Source organism: Schistocerca serialis, chromosome 2 (assembly GCF_023864345.2).
Source record: "Schistocerca serialis cubense isolate TAMUIC-IGC-003099 chromosome 2, iqSchSeri2.2, whole genome shotgun sequence".
Taxonomy (NCBI): domain Eukaryota; kingdom Metazoa; phylum Arthropoda; class Insecta; order Orthoptera; family Acrididae; genus Schistocerca; species Schistocerca serialis.
In genome coordinates this window covers 678,944,864-678,967,840 of record NC_064639.1, presented here as the reverse complement: position 1 = coordinate 678,967,840, position 22,977 = coordinate 678,944,864, and the positions used below count along the sequence as shown (strand labels likewise).

The 22,977-nt window shown below is 38.3% G+C and overlaps 1 protein-coding gene and 1 long non-coding RNA gene across 2 annotated transcripts in view; one reads left to right on the top strand and one right to left on the bottom strand.

The window, feature by feature from the left end:
- Positions 1–22,977, bottom strand: part of LOC126457782 (nose resistant to fluoxetine protein 6-like) — a 185,605-nt gene that overhangs the window by 13,524 nt on the left and 149,104 nt on the right. Inside the window, exon 12 of the mRNA XM_050094368.1 lies at positions 3,059–3,201. Coding sequence (XP_049950325.1) covers positions 3,059–3,201 — 143 coding nt within the window. The remainder of the gene's footprint in view (positions 1–3,058; positions 3,202–22,977) is intronic.
- Positions 1–22,977, top strand: part of LOC126457783 (uncharacterized) — an 83,686-nt gene that overhangs the window by 47,160 nt on the left and 13,549 nt on the right. The window contains exon 2 of the long non-coding RNA XR_007585525.1: positions 7,014–7,248. This is a non-coding gene — a long non-coding RNA (uncharacterized LOC126457783). The remainder of the gene's footprint in view (positions 1–7,013; positions 7,249–22,977) is intronic.

Below are 22,977 nucleotides of genomic sequence, written 5' to 3'. Positions count from 1 at the left end.
GTGAGTAATCTTCTACTGTAGACCATTTCTTAAAAGTTTTTTAAAGACTGGAACTAATGAAAAGTCTTTTAATGAAAGTTACATTCTTATCTCTGAATGTTTATGAGTATTAGTATTGGATATTTAAATATTTGAAGACATATATCTTGTGCCACTGAGTGATTACAATGGTAGCTTTTGGTTGGTCTTATGAAGTCAGAACAAGATTTCAATAAGCGTAAGAAACAGCATCATGATCATGAAGCACAGTGGTGTTCAATAATAAAGATATTTAAATATTCTTGGGCTTCTATTGCTAATGTTTGCCTGCGATTTAACAAAGAGAAACTAATCATTTCCATTTGACTCTTTATTATGAGCTCCAACATTTGCTGCCACTTTTTAAGAAAAAAACATTACATTTTGTTTACAGTGATTTGAATGGGTGTTGTAGCTGTTCTTGCTTCCAGTATTGTCTAAAAACTAAATTTAATTGATTGTTTTTGTTTTGTTTTATTTATTGTTTGATATTGATGTAGGCAGTTTGCTTTATTATTATAATGGTTTATATTTGTACATAATATATTTGATTCACTTTTTAATGACAGACAGGAGGATCAGTGATGGAATTTTTCATTTTTTATGTAGATTTTGTGGTTTGGTGTATAATAGTAGACTGGATAATTCATAATGATGCACTTTCTCTTCTTGATACAACCTGCACTCTCTGCTCTCTTTTTATTGAAGAAGATTTTACAATACCAGGTGTTATTCCTCACAAATAATTTAACAATAGGAAACAAGCCAAAGCTGGACAACATTAACTATAGGTATCATAAATCAGTATTACTTTATAACATTTAATTCTGCATAACATTATTAAAATTTCTTTAACTTCTATATGAAACTGGACATACTTCCTGCTGACGATCTGTACACTGTCAGTATTACTAGCTTGTGTGTACTTGTTTTTCTGTCTCATCAGAAATCATGGCTAAGGGACATCTGTTTTTAAAGTAATTAAAACTGCTGGAAACAAAATGAAAGTAGAAGAAAAGGTCCATGTTGTTATCTTATTCATAAAAAATATTGTATGTGTTTATCAGTACTGCTGCATAAAAAATCAAAGAAAGTTTTTGGAGTTTTTGATAGGTAACTGAACTGAATTACAATTTAAGGATCATACAAACATGATGAGAAGGCCAACATCTGTTCAGCAACACTGATTACCATATACAAGAAGTTCTTATGAATAAGATAACATTACGGAAAGGATAGATCACTACTCACCATATAGAGGAGTGATGAGTCACAGACAGGACCAGTGAAATAATACTAGAAATATTTAAGCTTTCAGACAAATTCCTTTCTTAAAAGTAGAACTCCCACACATTCACATAAGAACAACTTACACATAGATTCTGCTGGGGCAGAGACAGTAGCCAAGTGTATGTGAGATGTTGCTGTATGAATATGTGAGAGTTATACTTCTGAGGAAGGACTTTGCCCAAAAGCTTAAATATTTCCAGTAATCTTTTTGGTGAATCTCAAAGCCTCTACTACATGGTGAGTAGCAATCCATTCTTTCCATGCGGTTATGAATAAGACACTGACTTTTGTCCTAATTTCAGCATAACTCCAAAAGGAGGCCACAGTTATTCAGAGACACAGAAAAAACAGCCAAAACTGAAAGTTTAGTTTGTACCAATATTAAACACTTGTACTGTCTAAATGAATAACTAGTAGAATTGCAATGGAGATCTGGAGAAACTCTATCTTTCAGAATTAAATAAAAAGATGAATGAGAAATGCTTCATTAGCCAATCAAAAACAATTCAGAGTATTTAATTCAAAGAGCAAGTCTAAAGAATGACAAGGAAAGCTGAGAACAAAAATTAAAGCAACAGGTTCCAGCAGATGGCAAGGAGATATCTGAGTACTTACTGTAGCAGAGGTGCAGTTTCTGGTGCACATAATAGGAGTAAGCAGGAAGAGACAGTTAGTCAAGGTGGGTGGGGAAGGGGTATAAAGATTATGTTCTACAGAAACATGCAATATGTTTCAGTATGAAGTGCTAGTATGACAGGTGAATGTCAATGAAAGATTTGTGATTATCATGTCATACAAGAATTCTAAACACCTTTTATGATCTAATGAAATAAATGTGGAAAATTCATCTTTGAAATGTGGAATCAGTTTCAAAATGTTAAATCCCCTTTCACTTTCTTCATTTAGGCTACATTGCTGTCAACAATAAAATGCTTTATGTATAGTTGTGAGTGCTGAGAGCAAAGTATGCTCAGAACATATAGGACTCAAAGATGATAAACTTCCTTTTCTCTATGACAACATACCATTAAATAATGCACAGGATTCATACATGTTGCTTTTTGTATAAACATAGGTTTGTAACATAAACTTGAAATGAAGGAAAGATAAGAAAACTTACTAAATAACACGATGTCTTTCACATCCCAAAGCATTTATATAAAATTTAACTCACTGCCCAGGTATAAGACTGTCTCCATTTGATAATTTCACTCACAGAACATATGAATCAGTCTAGGACAACTGCCATTTCCTTCATAAAAAGCAGTCCAGTTAATTGCAGTATAGAAATTTGGAAGTCCATATCGCTAGCTCACTCCTATAAACCAATTTATTGTCACCAGTAATTGAGCAATTCAAGGAAGGAAGGAAGGTAGATTGGGTTTAATGTCCCTTTGACATCAAGGTCATTAGTGACAGAACACAAGTATGGACTGTGTCAAGGATGGGGAAGGAAATCGGCCATGTCCTTTCAAAGGAACCATCCTAGCATTTGCCTGAAGTGATTTTAGGGAAATCACAGAAAACCTAACTCTCAATGGCCAGATGCGGGTTTGAACCACTGTACTCTTATTCACAGTATGTAAGCTAAATTTTACGTCATGACTGTACCTTATGGCTGACTAATTGATTAGTTCTGTTGCATAACAAACCAAAATCTTAGGCATATGATGACATCCAAAATGTTCTGTAGTAAACTCTTCAAAATGTTCTCTTATGCACTTTTTTTTTTGTTTTAAAGTATACTTACTGTCGTGAACCAGTCAACATTCCTAGGAAGTCGAAGGGAACCTTCATCATACAACTGAGGCAATGTGTGTATGAGGTAGGCCCCATAAGTCAACCGACTGAAGATAATAAATATATTAGATGAGATGGTCTTCTGTATTTTCTCTGGAACAAAAAAAAAGTTTAATGTATGTTTAATAAAATTGTCATGGAGGCAATAAAAATATGTAGAAACTGAAGCTAATTTCGTCTTTATCCACACATATGTAATTTAAAAAATACAACAAAAGAGGAAGAGAGAACAAGAGATAGTGTGTGTGTGTGTGTGTGTGTGTGTGTGTGTGTGTGTGTGTGTGAGAGAGAGAGAGAGAGAGAGAGAGAGAGAGAGAGAGAGAAAGCAATGGAGGGAGAAGCTTTGACAATGCCAGCCACTCATGCTGGCGAAACATCAGTAAAATCATCAGATGAACATTGGCTGAAGAGCTTAATACAGAAGCCAATAGGCAGTTTGTCAACAAATGGCCACAAAAGCCTTAAGCATCTTCTAAAGACTCTTTGGCATCTATATCTACCTCTACAAATAACTATGAGTTGCATGACAGAGAATAATTTATATTATAGTGTGTACACTGCTAGCCATTAAAACTGCAACACCAATAGGGACAGCAAATAATCAACTCTTACTTACTGAGTGTAAATAGTATAATAGAGAAAAAAACACCATCACACATAGAGGCACATTGGAGGTGTACATGATGTGAAATTTAGTACACAGACCTGTCACCACTGGTAGCAATGATGGTATTAACCAAGCTGGGCACTGAGCTGAACTGAGAATGGATGACATATGTGGGTATATTATTCCATGGTGCTTCAACTTTATTCCAGAGTTCATCAATCATAGTGGCTGATATGTGGCAGCATGCCAGTCTGTTGGCAACCCTCTACCAGCTGTTTTCAGTGGATGAGACATCTGGAGAATGTATTGGTCAGGGGAACAGTCAAACACTTGCTGTACCAAGGTAGATCAGGACAGCACAGGCAACATGTGGTTTTGCATTATCTTGATGAGAAGCATTCAACATCGCAGAGACCTCAATGGTAGGGCATAACCACCAGCCTTAGAACATCAGAAATGTAATGGCTGCAGTCCAAATTAGCAATCATGCAAATTAGAGGTGACTGTGTTGTGAACCCACACCAAACCATCACATGTCTACATGCTGAGGTGAAAGGAATTCTGTCAATGTTCATTCTCCTCAGAGCTTCCAAATGGGCAAACATTCTCACAATGCAGTGTGTAGAACCAGGACTTGTCTGACAAGAAGACATGGTGCTTCTGTAAAGATATATCATTGGGCACACCACTATTGGTACACCAATCTGCTACAAGCCTCTCTCACTGGTGCAAACAAGTCCATTTTCTGGATTAAAGTATTTGATTTGGCACAGCAGAGTGAACAATATGCCTGTCCTTATGGGCGCCAATCATGTAGTTCTGTTCTGATACTGCATGGCATTAAATGTGGCCCTCCTGAACCTATTGACTCCATATTTACATGACAGCTATGGGATCCTGGGTAAAGCAAACAAAAGACTGCATTTATTGGCAGGACACTTAGTAAGTACAACAGGTCTACTAAAGTGGCTGCTTACACCATGCTTGACCCACCTCTTCTGGAGTTCTGTTATGTGGTGTGGGATCCTCATCGTATGAGACTGACAGAGGATATTGAAAAAGTTCAAAGAAGCAAACTCATTTTGTGGCAACTGTTAAAACAAAGGCGTGTTTCATTGTGGCAGGATCTTCTCATGAAATTTCAGTGTTTCATTGTGGCAGGATCTTCTCATGAAATTTCAATCACCAACTTTCTTATCATTGCAAAATATTCTGTTGGCACCCACCTACATAGTGTGACATAACTATCATGATAAAATAAAAGAAATCAGAGCTTGTACATAAATATTTAAGTGTTTGTTTTTTGATGTACCATTCGAGAATTGAAAGGTAGAGAAATTGCTTGAAACTGGTTTGATGAACCCTCTGCCAGCCACTTAACTGTGCATTGCAAAATAGTCCTGTAGATGTAGATGTAGATCCTAACTAGAGCAAGCAGCAATGCTGTAGGACTACAATCTGCTGCCTCAATAGCAGCACCCATACAGCTGTCAAAATCTGCCACATGCTGGTAAAAATTTCTCAATCTTTCATAACAAATAACAAAAATCTTATCTCAGAAGAAACAGCATTTAAATGTGATTCCTGAGTGAGGAGTTTGCTGTGTAATATTTTCTTGCATTATTTCTACGTAAATTGTACCGTTACACTGAAATGCATATTGCATATCTGAACTTGTGTTACATTTCATGCCAGTTTTGATGTTTGCTGCATGCTGTGTTCAAGGTGTTGCAATTTCAATGGCCAGATGTATATTAAGGTCTTCTTCTTCCAGTCACATGCAGACTGTGGGAAAAAATGACTGCTGGCTTCTATTTGAGCAAGCTGTTATTTGCCTAATTTTATCTGCACTGCTACACTCTCTGTATTACAGAAGTGTAGGGCCTGGAGGATATCCACAGAATGTGTCCTGAAAGGCAGTTCTTGAAGTTTTCTAAGCTAATACTTGAGAGCATTTTATTGGACATAATTTCCTGACAGATAATTGCATTATCTAAAGAAGTATGAGGCTGCAACTAATACTATCTGTTAAGTCATTAATGATAAGATGAAGAGCAATTCTCCTATTAGACTCCACTGGAAATACTGGAAACACTCATATCAATAGATCTCTAAATACAGGTTACCTTGCTGCAATTTTACTGTTAGGAACTTTTTATACTCTCATCAACCTGGTTAAACATCACACAGAAACATAATATTTTTAAAGGAATCAGTGTGGTACAGACAAATGTTTTTGAAATTCTAGAAACACTAAATTGACTTGGTTCCCCTTATCTATGGTATTCATCAAGAGCATGAGTTGAGTTTCTATTAATGTTTCTGAACCCATCTTGAATATGACACAGGAGTTTTTTTCCAGGTAGATCATAATATTGAACAATGAATGTGTTCTACAATTATGCAACATATACATGTGAGTGATGCAGAATGGTATTTGTGTGCATCAGCTCTACTTCTTTTTTTGTAGCTTGGTATGATCCATGCTCTTTCTGAAACACTCAGAACATTTTATAGTTCAGGCATTTGCACTAAATTATGGTCAACAGTAGTTAGTTTACTCACAAATTCCATATACTGTTGCTATTTACAAAGACCCTGTCAGATCCTAGTACATTACTGAGTTTTAGCATTTTAAGCTGCCTTTCAATGCTGCTAGCACTAATTACAATGTTACTCATCTTAGCAGCAGTACAGATATTGAATGGTGGCAATTTTAAAAACTGTATCTGACAGCCAAATTGAAGATAGTGGTATATCAATAAGTGCAACATTGTCCACATCAGGCAGAGGTGCTTGTGGCAAGAGTGCTGCTGATATCACTGACCGGTCATGCTGAGTTTCTGTAGGGGGCAAATATAAGACCAGCAGTGGCAGTCTCTTTCTCAGTTGCTGTTATTCAACTTTCCTCTAACTTTAGACTCTATCACAACTATTTATTGTGTGCATACTGCCACAACGTATGAACTTGCAGTTTCCACCATTACTTGGCTTAACATACCTATGATTACTAACTGCAAGCTTATTGGCTAAGTAATGCTTTGACTTTATTCAGCTTAATCAGGAGCAGTCTCATATAAGTTTCTGTTGTGGGACAGATGAATATTCCACCCAGAACTGTTACTGTTTGGTTCATTCATGGGCTAAGTAATGATTTTATGTTACAAAATTTACTTGTTTTCAGGAAACATTGTTTTCCCTAACAGCAGTAGTTTTTTAATTATTTATTTTATTTTTTATTTTTTAAAGGAAGACAGAATTCAGCATTTTGGAATGTATTTATCTCTTTCTGTTTCAGTGTTTGTGTCATCTACAAATGTCTGGACAGTGTTTATTGTGCAAAGTAACATACGGAAAAAAAATTTATTTTGGGCCAGTTTTTGTGATAATATTGTGCTATGATAGTTATTGAAGACTACATGTATTGCCCCACTGGTTGAATCAAATACTGTTATGCACAATATTGTGAAACTCTTTGCCTATATCATCCACTGGTGCCAGAGAGATCTTAGTGTTCTTGTTGTATGTGAATGGTAAGACTGAGACATGTGTTTACAAGCTAATCATCTGATCCACAGCAAGATAAACAGTGGAGTGCCAAGGCAGAAGGATTTAGTACAAATGCTGACAGTTGCTAGGCAGTATACTTGTCAATTTGGATGTGATTAGTGCCAGTGTAAGGTGTGCTTAGTGTAGTTATCTCATTTTATTGCCTGTCATACTGATAATCATTATAACCAACCAGTTTTTAGTATTCTATCTTCTCCCAGATTCCTGATAATGGGTTATTCCTGAACATTAGTCAAGTAATCGATAATTTGTATGCAGCAATGTGTTATTTTACGAGGGAGGTTTGATAACTCTGGTCAATTTCCATGAAAGAATGGAACATTTTTGTTGCACCTTCATAGTTGGTAATCTTTGTTATTGCAAAGATTGTACAAAAAATTTCAACAATGTAGAGTGCACAGTGGATTGTTGACAGCCAACTGAACTGGTTAGTGTGTCAACTACAACTGAAAATGGAGAAAACTGAGTTTCATGCTGTTATTAAACATTTTAATTTGATTGGTTTGGACTGCCACACAAATCAAGAAACTGATGAAGTTCACATTGACTCTGTACCATCATTCAACACCATTTATTTTTGGATTAATGCATTTAAAGGTGGACGGATGAGCACCAAAGATGAAGTGTGCTCTGGCTGTCCAATTGAGATCACCACAAAGGAAACTGTTGACAAAATACATGATATGCTAATGCAAAACCACCAAATAAAATTTTGTGAGCTTGCTGAGGCTGTAGGCAGATCAACTGAGTGAGTGCATAATTGCATGTATGGAGACAGTGGCGGATACAGAAAAACGTCAAGGAGGGGGCGCTAAAGATATCTTGAGCTACTTTTACTTTTACCGCAATAAAAAATAATCAAGTCACGTGCAAAGTTTGAGAAAGCTTTATTTAAACTGATTATACACATATACAAGAAAATGCTATCTTATGATATAAAAGATTTACAATTGTGGTTCTCTTCCTTAAATGATGAATTCTACGTGCCTGTTCTTCCTGGCAAACTGGTTAATTACATTGTAAATAGAACAATCAATGTTAGAGTGAATGTTCAACAAAGCTAAGCCTTCATTGTCGACCTCAGCCATGTCTTCGTACACCATGATGTTGAAAAACTTCTTCCTACTCTAGCAACAGATGAAGGTAGACAAGCAAATATTTTGTACAGGATGTGGAAGGTAGGATAGTCAGATCTAGGACAAATAGATAATGCTTCCATAACAGAATCATGATCATTAAGGGTGTTTATGCTTATTTGCTTGTATTGAAGAATCTCTCCCATTAGTCTCTTTTTAATCACAAAACAGTAGAATATTCACGACTTTTTTCAAACAAATGCTGGACAGAATAATGTATCGAGATCACTAGAATGGTGTGACTTTTCTCATAGGTATGTGATAGCCATCTATGTGCTAGACAGAAATGTATAAAATACGATGATGCAGATGCACATGCTACATAGGAAAGTACAACTATTCGATAACTTGATTCACTCGAGTTGACTGACGAAAGAAATGAATGAATAGCGTGCAGGCTGATTGGCGGAGGCAGTGCAGTTGGCAATGCAGACACAATGTCTAGCAACGTTTAATCACAATCTGCAAGACTTCTTGTGCCAATATGTGACTATTGATGAAACCTGGATCAATTGTGACACATCAGAGACAATATGGCAGTCTAAACTATGGACAGAGGCTGTGAAAGTGGACCATGAAGGCAGAGATCATATTGCTAGCTGGTAAGTTGATGGCCATTGGTTTTTGGGATTCTCAAGGAATCATCCTCATAGATGATTGGAAAAATGCAGAACAATAACTGGGTGCTATTATGCTTCAGTGTTGGATCATGTGAAACTAGCATTGGCTGAAAAAAAGACCAAGGTTGGCATGCAAAAAAGAACTCTTTCACCAGAATAAAGCACCATCCCACACACAAGCAATAACAATGCCAAAAAGTGCATGATTGGGCTTTGAATTAGTTCCTCATCCACCATGTTCCCCTGACTTAGCCCCAAGTGACTCCTTTCCATTCCCTAATTTGAAATTTTGACTTGCTGGGAATAAATTTTCGTCAGATGAGGAGGGACACTTGTAGTCAATGAATATTTTGCAGAATTTGACAGAACAAGTTTTTCCAGTGGGACGAAAAAGCTGGAGGATTGCTGGACCAAGTGTATATCTCCCAAAGGAGACGGTGTTGAGAAGTAAGGTGGGTTGCTGACAATACAAACATTTTTTCTTGCTTCTTTACCAGGCTCATCAAGCCAATCTCATATTAAACAATGGAAAATCTAGAAGAGAATGTAACAATATTTTGAAAAGGATAGTTGCTACTCACCATATAGTGAAGATACTGAGTCGTAGATAGGCACAACAAAAAGATTGTCACAAAATGTTTCAGACAATAAGGCTTTTGTCAGAAATAGACAAAACACACACACACACACACACACACACACACACACACAAGACAGTGCAACAATGTTTAATGAGTGTTGGAGTTCCTTACATCATCATCTTTCCTGATATGCTTACCAGTCTCCTATTTAATCTGTCTCAGTAACCTTTGTAACAGTAAGTTACATTGGCCTTGTCTGCAATAGGTGGAACTTCCTCTGGAAAATGGTGAACAAATTTTCCATCAATTTATGTTGATGAAGTAGTTTACGCAGGAAAATGTCTCCTCTCTTTATAGCCAGTTTCTTCCCAACAGTCATCATGCTGTCTACCAGGAACATGTTCCCCCTATCCTTTTCTTTTTATGAGACAAATCTGTTGATGTAATAAATAAATGGGAAGGTAAATTTTTTCCATCACTTTAATCTTTTGGTGAAATGCACAATAGCTGTAGAACTGATCTGCTCTGTCAACATATTTTGTTCCTACTGTAGTCAATGATGACATTTTGCTTCACAGTTCTATAAGGTTGTTGTCAGGAAGTATGAAGTGAGTCATGTTTTTCTTCATCTCTGCTGACAGAAGTAACATTGCTATTCATATCTAACATCAACAATATAGCACAAATTCAATCACAACTTAGCAATTCACTTGAAAATCCTGATTGTGAGGATGGGTCTGTTGACTAGTAACCACAGAGTTTGGCTATTTGAGGACACACATATGCAAAACAACCTTTAAATAAGCAGTAAATTTCCAGTAATTTTATTACAGACCACTTGTACCATATAGAGAGTTTTTTCCTTTTTGCTTTTGTTCCCCTTCAGATTGTCTTTATGAGTCATTGATGCAGTTGTATTATCAATGCATTGATTCATTTCACATTTGATTTCTCAAATAATGCAGTCATCAAAGAAAAAACGGCAACAGAAAAATGTGAGTTTATGCCTACTTCTTTCTGGAACATTGCTGATTGTATAGCTCTGTTTGATTGAGTGTCTAGTTCTGACCAACACTTTCCTTGGAGATGAGCACATAATTAGACACTACACATGGAGAGTGAAGGTCTGTATCATCAGCTGAATAAAGAAGTTCTCAGAAGATAGAAACGTAAATGTCAGGAACACCATTCATAATAGAAAACATTGGTATAAACTACTGTACTTGCTTTAGATAACTGAAACATAGACTTGCATGCATCATCACTTGTACTTTCATCTGGAAAGTACGTGTCCTCTGTTTGTATCTTCTATCTTTGATTTTGAATCTCAGTGTAAAATTTCCAACATCTTTCACTGTCCAGTTGTGATATGCCATTTCTACATTGGTAAATAACCATAAATGAACTACACAAGGCACCATGTACCCTAAATTGTTGCTGGGACAGCTTTTTCAGGAGGTTGAGCAAGCTATGCAAGAGTACACACTGAGTGAAAGTGGTTCTCCTTACTAGCCCTTTTCACCATATCTCTAAGGGGTATCATTAGTTCATTAACTTGTCATACAGTTGAACTGCCAACAATTAATGGAATCTTCAATTTCTGCAGCTGTTTTTATCCAGTGTGTGTTTTCCAATGATAGTAGTGTACTGTGCTGCCTCAGATCTGGCATTAGTTTCAGATGACAGCACTTCATACTTGCTGATAGGGGGGGGGGGGGGAGGGGGGCAACAGGGTAGGATGGGTGGAGCTGGGGGGCAGGGAGGAGGGGGAGGTGAGGATGTATTTAGAGTATCTAGCTCTGTGATTGACAGTAAAATGGATACGTGTGTCGAATGTTCAAACATACTTGGAGAGAAAGTAACTGTCAAATACATAATAAGACTATGTGAGTTTGAAGAACAGTTCTCTTTTACCAATTTCCACCATAATAGTAGCTACGGCAAAGTGAACAGACAAGTAAATGGAAAAACAGACATGAAATCTGGACTACTCAAAATTTTAAAAATTAAGAGGAGAAGGCAGATAAGAAATAGGGATAGGAAAGAAAGGAAAAAATTTATAAAGAGTCAGATGTACTGATATGTAATGATTCCTACCATATCCAAATGTTTGCTTCCCCTGAAGAAGCAATATCCTCACATTTTCATGAATTCATGCAGTTCATGAATTAATTTAGTTAATATATATCTATATGGCAGGGCAAGCCACAGTCAATTACCCAGTTGTTATCCTTTTATATGCTGTAGGGATACCTGTGAGTGTAGCATTCAGGAATAACAGGAGAAAACATAAATTTGAGTCTCACCTGGTTGTATGCTCAGATAGTCTTATTGGTCAGGCAGCTGATCACAATTAGCATTGTGTAAGTCTAGGAGTATTTAATTTGGTGTTCTGCATTTTTAAATGTTTAACTACCATAATGACTTGTCTCATATCATGTAGTACTCTCTGTACCCAAAATGATTCAAAGGATTAATAAAGAATGAATGAATGAATGAGCAGAACATTTGGATTCAAATTGTGATAAGGCATAAATGAAACAGAGTACTTCTTTTAATCACATTGAGGCATTCTTGTAAATAGGAGTATGAAGATATAGTGCTTTTTATGGTTTGTACTGAAAAGGTTGCCATAAAAAGAGGTGGAAAGTATGTCAAAGATGTAAGCCATAATTGATTGGATAGTGCAGATTATACCCTCTTATCTGGTGTTTATATGGAAAGCAGATAAAATTGGACAGTACCTACGGTCTTGGGCTTCATTCCTTGTTTCTCCATTTCATTTTGTGAGAAGTTTAGTTGAAAATGGTAATAAAGAAATAAAAACACGCAGGCTAAAAAAGTGGAAGAAACAGAAGAAAGTGACTTCAGACAAAAACTGTAAGAAAATTTGGAGCATGCAAATGATTTAGCTGCACTTACGACATTACTGTAATGAAAGATGAAGACAAGATTGTCAAGGGCATCCAATAAGAAATATGAAGAAAACACATTTAGTCACTCCTGGGTAGGTACTATAGCCTGTATGAACTTAAAAAGTGAAGTCATTTCCACTGGTTTGTTATTTTAAATGAGTACTTTTTGAAGTGCCACTTGCTAGTGGGTAGTGTGTGTTAATACTCAAGTGTACTGCAAATATAATGACACATCAGAATTAAATGGGAGCCAAAACAGAATAATTAAACAGCAATGGATCTTTCCAACAGAAGCTGTTGCATAAGCTGCAGACTCTTCAGCATCACTTACTCAATCAAATGTGGTGGAGTACACAACTCCAGTTACTGCAACACCAGGCAGTTCAGCAACTCCTCGGACTGTACGGAGCAAGAAGGCACCTCAACATCTACCTTGACAACTAGACAGACAGAAGCCAGGTTGGGCAGTAGATCGAGAAACGCAAGATCGCTAAAGAACAGGAACACTTTTAGTGCCTGGATCCAGAACTTATGTAAGTGAACCAACTCAGTGCATTTTAAAGGAAGATAATCAGAGTGACCAGTTAAAAATACCACTAAGGCTCATGCACCTAAACATACAGTACCTTAGAAATAAGCTTAATATATTACAGGTTTTTGTAAGTGAACAGTCACCTCATATAGTATTGTTAACTGAGCATGGATTAAAATCTGATGAAATTATTTACTGTAAACTAGAGGGCTACTCCTTAGCAAATAGTTATTGTAGACAGCAACATAAGGGTGGTGGTGTGGCAGTTTACATTGGTGAGAATCTCGAGTACAAGAAAATAAACTATCTAGACCAGTACAACAAAGAAGGCTTGATTGAAGTGACAGGCATTGAAGTCCACACCAAAGAGTGTAGAGAGGTTATGAGAAAACATAAAGTTATTGGGATTTATCATCCACCAAAGGCTGATGTAGTTAGCTTCATAGACATATTTAGTAGAGTAGTGGGACGTTGTGGTCCCAGTGACCTAACTATACTTGGTGATCTGAATATTGAGGCAAAATCTTCCAGTTTGTGTAATATGAGGTTAATAGATACTCTTAACTCATATAATCTCATAAATGCAGTAAATAGTGATACCAGGATAACAAAGTCCACATCTAGCAGAATTGATTACGTTATACTATGTAAACATAATAGAAGGAAACATAATAGAAGGAAACATATACAGACACAAGCAGACATATTCAAAGGCAAAGAGTTTGGGCAGAGATGTCAGTCGAGGCGGAAGTGTAGAGGCAAAGAAGTTGTTGAAAGACAGGTGAGGTATGAGTGGCGGCAACTTGAAATTAGCGGAGATTGAGGCCTGGCGGATAACGAGAAGAGAGGATATACTGAAGGGCAAGTTCCCATCTCCGGAGTTCGGATAGGTTGGTGTTGGTGGGAAGTATCCAGATAACCCGGACGGTGTAACACTGTGCCAAGATGTGCTGCCTGTGCACCAAGGCATGTTTAGCCACAGGGTGATCCTCATTACCAACAAACACTGTCTGCCTGTGTCCATTCATGCGAATGGACAGTTTATTGCTGGTCATTCCCACATAGAATGCATCACAGTGTAGGCAGGTCAGTTGGTAAATCACGTGGGTGCTTTCACACGTGGCTCTGCCTTTGATCGTGTACACCTTCCGGGTTACAGGACTGGAGTAGGTGGTGGTGGGAGGGTGCATGGGACAGGTTTTGCACCGGGGGCGGTTACAAGGATAGGAGCCAGAGGGTAGGGAAGGTGGTTTGGGGATTTCATAGGGATGAACTAACAGGTTACGAAGGTTAGGTGGACGGCGGAAAGACACTCTTGGCGGAGTGGGGAGGATTTCATGAAGGATGGATCTCATTTCAGGGCAGGATTTGAGGAAGTCGTATCCCTGCTGGAGAGCCACATTCACAGTCTGGTCCAGTCCCGGAAAGTATCCTGTCACAAGTGGGGCACTTTTGTGGTTCTTCTGTGGGGGATTCTGGGTTTGAGGGGATGAGGAAGTGGCTCTGGTTATTTGCTTCTGTACCAGGTCGGGAGGGTAGTTGCGGGATGCGAAAGCTGTTGTCAGGTTGTTGGTGTAATGATTCAGGGATTCCGGACTGGAGCAGATTCGTTTGCCATGAAGACCTAGGCTGTAGGGAAGGGACTGTTTGATGTGGAATGGGTGGCAGCTGTCATAATGGAGGTACTGTTGCTTGTTGGTGGGTTTGATGTGGACGGACGTGTGAAGTTGGCCATTGGACAGGTGGAGGTCAACGTCAAGGAAAGTGGCATGGGATTTGGACTAGGACCAGGTGAATCTGATGGAACCAAAGGAGTTGAGGTTGGAGAGGAAATTCTGGAGTTCTTCTTCACTGTGAGTCCAGATCATGAAGATGTCATCAATAAATTTGTACCAAACTTTGGGTTGGCAGACCTGGGTAACCAAGAAGGCTTCCTCTAAGCGACCCATGAATAGGCTGGCATATGAGGGGGCCATCCTGGTACCCATGGCTGTTCCCTTTAATTGTTGGTATGTCTGGCCTTCAAAAGTGAAGAAGTTGTGGGTCAGGATGAAGCTGGCTAAGGTAATGAGGAAAGAGGTTTTAGGTAGGGTGGCAGGTGATCGGCGTGAAAGGAAATGCTCCATCGCAGCGAGGACCTGGACGTGCGGAATATTTGTGTATAAGGAAGTGGCATCAATGGTTACAAGGATGGTTTCCGGGGGTAACAGATTGGGTAAGGATTCCAGGCGTTCAAGGAAGTGGTTGGTGTCTTTGATGAAGGATGGGAGACAGCATGTAATGGGTTGAAGGTGTTAATCTACGTAGGCAGAGATACGTTCTGTGGGGGCTTGGTGACCAGCTACAATGGGGCGGCCGGGATGATTGGGTTTGTGAATTTTAGGAAGAAGGTAGAAGGTAGGGGTGCGGGGTGTCGGTGGGGTCAGGAGGTTGATGGAGTCAGGTGAAAGGTTTTGCAGGGGGCCTAAGGTTCTAAGGATTCCTTGAAGCTCCGCCTGGACATCGGGAATGGGGTTACCTTGGCAAACTTTGCTCCAGTCTGGAATCCCTGAATCATTACACCAACAACCTGACAACAGCTTTCGCATCCCGCAACTACCCTCCCGACCTGGTACAGAAGCAAATAACCAGAGCCACTTCCTCATCCCCTCAAACCCAGAATCCCCCACAGAAGAACCACAAAAGTGCCCCACTTGTGACAGGATACTTTCCGGGACTGGACCAGACTGTGAATGTGGCTCTCCAGCAGGGATACGACTTCCTCAAATCCTGCCCTGAAATGAGATCCATCCTTCATGAAATCCTCCCCACTCCGCCAAGAGTGTCTTTCCGCCGTCCACCTAACCTTCGTAACCTGTTAGTTCATCCCTATGAAATCCCCAAACCACCTTCCCTACCCTCTGGCTCCTATCCTTGTAACCGCCCCTGGTGCAAAACCTGTCCCATGCACCCTCCCACCACCACCTACTCCAGTCCTGTAACCCGGAAGGTGTACACGATCAAAGGCAGAGCCACGTGTGAAAGCACCCACATGATTTACCAACTGACCTGCCTACACTGTGATGCATTCTATGTGGGAATGACCAGCAACAAACTGTCCATTCGCATGAATGGACACAGGCAGACAGTGTTTGTTGGTAATGAGGATCACCCTGTGGCTAAACATGCCTTGGTGCACAGCCAGCACATCTTGGCACAGTGTTACACCGTCCGGGTTATCTGGATACTTCCCACCAACACCAACCTATCCGAACTCCAGAGATGAGAACTTGCCCTTCAGTGTATCCTCTCTTCTCGTTATCCGCCAGGCCTGAATCTCCGCTAATTTCAAGTTGCTGCCACTCATACCTCACCTGTCTTTCAACAACTTCTTTGCCTCTACACTTCCGCCTTGACTGACATCTCTGCCCAAACTCTTTGTCTTTAAATATGTCTGCTTGTGTCTGTATGTGTGGATGGATATGCGAGTGTATACCTGTCCTTTTTTCCCCCTAAGGTAAGTCTTTCCGCTCCCGGGATTGGAATGACTCCTTACCCTCTCCCTTAAAACCCACTTCCTTTCGTCTTTCCCTCTCCTTCCCTCTTTCCTGATGAGGCAACAGTTTGTTGCGAAAGCTTGAATTTTGTGTGTATGTTTGTGTTTGTTTGTGTGTCTATCGACCTGCCAGCGCTTTCGTTCGGTAAGTCACATCATCTTTGTTTTTTTTATATATATATATATATATATATATATATATATATATATATATATATATATATATATATGATATGGTTATAATAGAGGGAAACATTCCACGTAGGAAAAATATATCTAAAAACAAAGATGATGTGACTTACCAAATGAAAGTGCTGCTAGGTCGACAGACACACAAACATACACACAAAATTCAAGCTTTCGCAACAAACTGTTGCCTCATCAGGAAAGAAGGAAGGAGAGGGAAAGACGAAAGGATGTGGGTTTTAAGGGAGAGGGTAAGGAGTCATTCCAATCCCGGGAGCGGAAAGACTTACCTTAGGGGGAAAAAAGGACGGGTATACACTCCCACACACACACACATATCCGATATTTTGTACTAAACTTGTAAAAAAATGCCATGACGTTTGCAAAAGACACCAGTTGGTGTCTCCATGCAAAAAAAAATACAATAAATAAATAAATAAAACTATGTGAACACAAAATATATTAAGTTTATTCATGTTGAGGGTAAATATCCAGACCTTTCACCAAACGCTCATCCTTTTGAGGCATCTTGCATTTCACTGCAGTTTTCTCAGAAATGCAGCATCTAGTGCAGTTGTACAGACTTTTATATTTTGACTTCCATTTAATTCTGGTATGTTGTTATGTTTGTTGGTACACTTGAGAGTGAGCAAATGCTTGAAACTAACTAGTTATGTTTAACAAAGCAGTCATTTAAAATAACAGCCTGGAAGACACAATGTTTTCATAAGTGTCTATTAGTCATGGAGAAAGACCTATCAGGCTGAGATTACTGGCTAACTGTGGAGGCCAAATAACTCTGGTTATGAGACTAATTTACATATCCTTGCTACAAAGTCACAGAATGTGTCATACAACTGAATATTTACTGTTAGTAATATGGGGTACCTATGTATATTACGCACATTTGTAATTTCTTGCTATTTTTTAGTAAATGAAGCTGGACAATGTTTGCTAAAAAGTATATATCTGGCAGTACAATCTGATGCTAAAATCTTGATCTCCATCCCTCCTTCAATGAAGTAAGTTATTCATACTTCACCTTAGTCTGCCTAGACATTAATGGATGTTGGTGACCATATGATGCATCTTTTTCTATGACCCACAGTATATAGTAGTTGGTCTGCATTTGGTAATCATGTCCAGTGCTTTATGTTATCCAACCAAGACATTCTTCTTCACGTTTTTCTTCTTTTACCCTCAATCTTCACTTCTATTATCAACTGCTGTAGCAAAACGTATATCAAAGGTGTGTAGTTTTTCTTTTATTTGGACGTTGTTAATATTTCTCACTGTTTCTGTATTTGTCGCAATACTTCAGTGTTATTTACTCTTGCTGTCTACAATATTTTAAGCAGTCTGCAGTAAGTACACATTTGAAAAACCTTGATCTTCCTTGCTGTTTTCATATTTAGTGGCCATCTTTCAGAACTGTGTAGAAGAGTAGACCATATGTAGATCTAATAAATCAGACTCTAAGGTTTCGGAGTATGCCTGTACTTGTGAGAATATTCTTAAATTTTATGAAGGCATTACAGACTTTCTCTATGCAACATTTTATCTCCATGTCTGATCTCCAATAGTGTATTATCAGCACAATGAATGTTGTTGATCAAGACTCCATTACTCTCTGAGTATATAGCCGATGTTAATCCAGTAAAGAATTATGGAGTGTCTTTTTGGAGAACAAAAATCTCCTTCATGAGAATCAACATGATTTCTGCAAACAGAGATCTTGTGAAATTCAGCTTTCTATGTTCCTCCACGAAATTCATAGAACCACAGAAAACAGCACTCAGATTATTTCTACATTTATTGACTTCTATAAAACATTTTGTTTCATGCTGTAGCTCATTCAACAAAAATTTAGTTTACAGAAAACTGGATCAACATTGTGACTGGACTGAGGACTTCCAAGCACATAGAACTCAATACATAGTTCTTAATTGAGAATAATCCAGGAGCACCCCAAGGGAGTATAGCAGGATCATCACTGTTCACTATATATATGTAAATGATCTCTTAGGCAATGTCAGAAGCTTCATGAGGCTGTTTATATGTTATATTGTTATACACAGGAAGTTAAAAAGCCAGCAAACTGTCATGAAATACAGGATGCGTCCAGAGGGTCACATGATGGAGGGAATGCTAGTTGAGCCTAAGCATCAATAGGCAATTGTGCATTAATAATTGGAAGGATCCACTGCTGTTTGTTTACACTATTGACATAGGTCACTGGAAACAGTGATGACCACATAAATATCCAGGAGTAACAACCTGAAGCAATCTAAGAAGGAATGACTAAATGAAACTAATTGTGGGAAAGAAGATGCCAGGCTGTCCCACTGGAAGATTCCTACAGAAATGTAACTCATCCATGAAAGGGGTGACTTACAAAATGCATGTTCAACCACTTCATGAGAATGGCTTATCAATGCTGGACCTTTACCAGGTAGGATTAATAGAGAATATCCAAATAAGGGTGACACATTTGGTATGTGTGACACTATTTTGGAGATGCTCATCAAACTGCACTAGTAGATAGTACAAGGGATGTATTGTACTCTAAACAAGGTTACCGTTAAAATTCAGAGATTACATGTTTATTTTTCCTATATGTTGCCATCATTGTGATTTTCAGTTGAACACTGATTTGCTGCAGCTCTGCTCACTAGTCTATCCTGCACAAACCTCTTCATCTCTGCGTGATGACTACAGCCTATGTTCATTGGAACCTGATAACTGTAGTTAAGTCTTCATCTTACTCTAAAATTTTTATCTCTCACGCTTCCATTCTCTACCAAACTGACAATTCCTTGATGCCTTAGGATGTGTCATGTTGATTTCTTTTCTCCCCAAGTCAATTCATTACCTCCTCATTAGTTATCTGATCTACCCATACAATTTTCAGAATTCTTCTGTACCACCATATTCAAAACACTTTTGTCTGAACTGTTATTGTCAATGTTTAATTTCAGAACATATAATTACATTTAAATTTACATTCAGCATTGACAAATTTCTTCTCTTCAGAAAGGCTTTCCTTTTTATTGCTAGTTTGTATTGTCTGTATTTTATATCCTATTTACTTCTACCATTATCAGCTACCAAAATGGAAAAACTTATCTACTATGTTTAGTATTTCATTTCCTAATCTAATTCCCTCAGCATCACCTAATTTAGGCTACATTCCATTACCCTTGTTTTACTATCATTGGTGTAACTTTCCATTCAATTAATCTTCCAAGGCCATTGCTGACAAACAGAATTACAATGTAACTGACAAACCACAATTTTTTATTACTCCTCTATTAACTTTAATCCCCATTCCAAATTTATCCTTGGTTTGCTTCACAACTTGATCTATGGACAGACTGAATAACACTAGGGATGGGCAACAAATGTAGATTTGGTTTTTTACAACCTATCTCCTAAGATAAATTGTAGGATCAGTATTATCTAATCTGTTCCTATATTTCTGAGGGAAAGGCATCTACTCCAGATGCTTTGTTTCATCTTAGATCTTTTAATGCTCTGTCAGAGTCTTGTCATATTATCATATCTGCCATCTCACTTTAATCACTCCCTCTTCTCTTTCTAAAGTTTTGTCATCAAGTTTGTTTCCCTTCTATATGTTCCTTTCAATTCTCAGTCTTCTCTTTTTTGCTTAGTACTGGCTTACCATCTGAGCTCTTGAGATTCATACAATCTCTTCTATTTTCTCTAAATGTCTCTTTATTTTTCCTGTAGGTGCCATCTAAATTTCTAGCCATACCTGAAAATAATTTTGCATTTTTTAAAGATATCTGTATTCCCATTTGCCATCTACATCTACTGCATTTTTATACATTCTTCTTTTGCCAATTATACTCTATATGTCAAATGTTTGCTGAACATTTCTGCTGTGTATTGTCTTTCTGCCTAGTTTATCCTCTGTGCCTTGATTATTGTATCTCTCAGCGCTACCCTTTTATCTTCTATTGTATTTCTTTCTCCTGCTTCAGTCAACTATTGCCTAATGCTCCCTTTGAAACCCTCACTAACCTCTGGTTCTTTCAGTTTATCTAAGTTTAGTCTCCTAAATTTCCAACCTTTTTGCAAATTCTTTAGCTTAAATCTGTAGTTCATAACCAATAAATTATGGTCATAGTCAACATCTGCCTCTGGAAATATTTTGAAGTTTAAAATCTGGTTTTGAAAACTCTGTCTTACAAGTATTCAGCATTATTAGACCAAATGTTAGCAAAGAACAAATTGTGCCCTGTGCAAAACTCTGCCAGGCAGCTTCCTCTTTCATTCTTGTCCCCCATTCCATGCTCCCCTACTATTTTTCCTTCTTTTGCTTTTTGTACCATAAGACTTCAGTTCATCATCATGATTAAATTTTCTTGCCCCACAACTGTCTCAATAATTTATTTTATCTCATCATTCATTATTTCTATAGCAGTGCTGACCAGAGCAAGAGCTTGTTGCAGTAATCACACTACTTGCTGTAATTACCTGGCACAGAATTTTGTCACCTCACTCAGGTCAGCACAATGTCACAATTACACTGTCAAAGAGCAACAGTTTTACTGAAATCCAGAATGCTTCAGCAGCATTGCAGCAAGTGGCCGACATGACAGATAGTGCAACTGCTTACCAGCACACCCAACCATGCCACAGTTTGCACCCTATATCTCAACACTTTCATTACTCGCCACAGCTAGGACAAACCTTCCCACCCACCCACCCTGCTAGCAGCATAGCAGTGCCTGACTGTATTGCCAGCACCTAATGGAGCTTTGCTGCCTTATATGGAATGTCTACTATGCAAGGCCGCTATGCTCCCAAGACAAGCTGAGTGTGGTAGCCAGAGGTTACTATATGAGAACTCTTTGTTGTTGAGGACTGAGGGTTTGATGCTCAACCCTTCCTGTAGATGTGAGCTCAAAATTCTGTGGTAATACGAACTAAACAAATACATCAACTGACACCAAGCTGAATGTGACTTGAGTTGTGAATGCCTCTCTACTAGAAAATCCCAAGGCCCTAGCTTCATTGCCCCTATTTTCATTGTCTGCAGAGCTGGTAGCTTACACTGCTGTGATGGGTGTTGGTTTTGTATCCATCTTAGCTATGACACTGTGTTCACTGTACCGTTCATTGTGGCTTAGCAACATTCCCATTTTCTCATTCATTAGATTTATTCCAGCATTATCCCTATTCAGTTTTGTATTGATTATCCTGTACTCATCTGACCTAAAGTCTTGATTTTCCTGTCACCATGTGCCACTAATTTCCACTACAATGGAAAATCCAGGATAGAATAAGGACAATATTATGAAAAGGCTAGACTGCTACTCGCCATATAGTGGAAATGCTGAGTCACAGACAGGCATGACAAAAAGATTACTAAGCCCATAAGCTTTTGGCCAGAAGAGCTTCTTCTGAAATAGACAACATACACACTGGCCTTGGTAGGCAGAGACAATGGTCATGTATGTGTGAGCTACCTTTGCGTAAATGTGTGTTTGTGTATATGTTATCTATTTCATAAGAAGGTACTCTCGCCAATAGCTTACATGTTTAGAGTCTTTTTGTTATGCCTGTCTGTGACTCAACATCTCTGCTATATGGTGAGTAGCAGTTTATACTTTTCATAATATTGTCATAATTTCCACTACACCTAATTTCAATCTATCTGTTTCCATTTTCAAGTTCTTTAAACTATCTACCTGCTTAAGGGATCTAACATTCCTTGCTCTGACCAGTAGAAAACGTTTTTTCTTTCCTGATGACAACATTAGCCCCTACTCTGAGAGCTGAATGGGACACTATTTTTTGTTTGAAATATTTCATCCAAGACGATACCATCATCATTAAGCCATTCAGTAGAGCTGCATGTCTTCAGGAAATATAATGCTGGTAGTTTCCCCCTAATTTTCAGCCATTCACAATACCAATACAGCAAGACCATGTTAACTAATTTTATAAGTCAGATTAGTTGATCATCCAGACTATTGTTCCTGCAACTACGGAAAAGGCTCCTGCCCATCTTCAGGAACCATTCATTAGTCTGGCCTCTCCACAGATACCCTCCCAATATGATTGCATTATAGTACACCTGTTTTTATTATTAATGCACACAATAATGATTCTTATGATACAGCACAAGACTCAGTATAATTTCTTCATGACTTTAAAT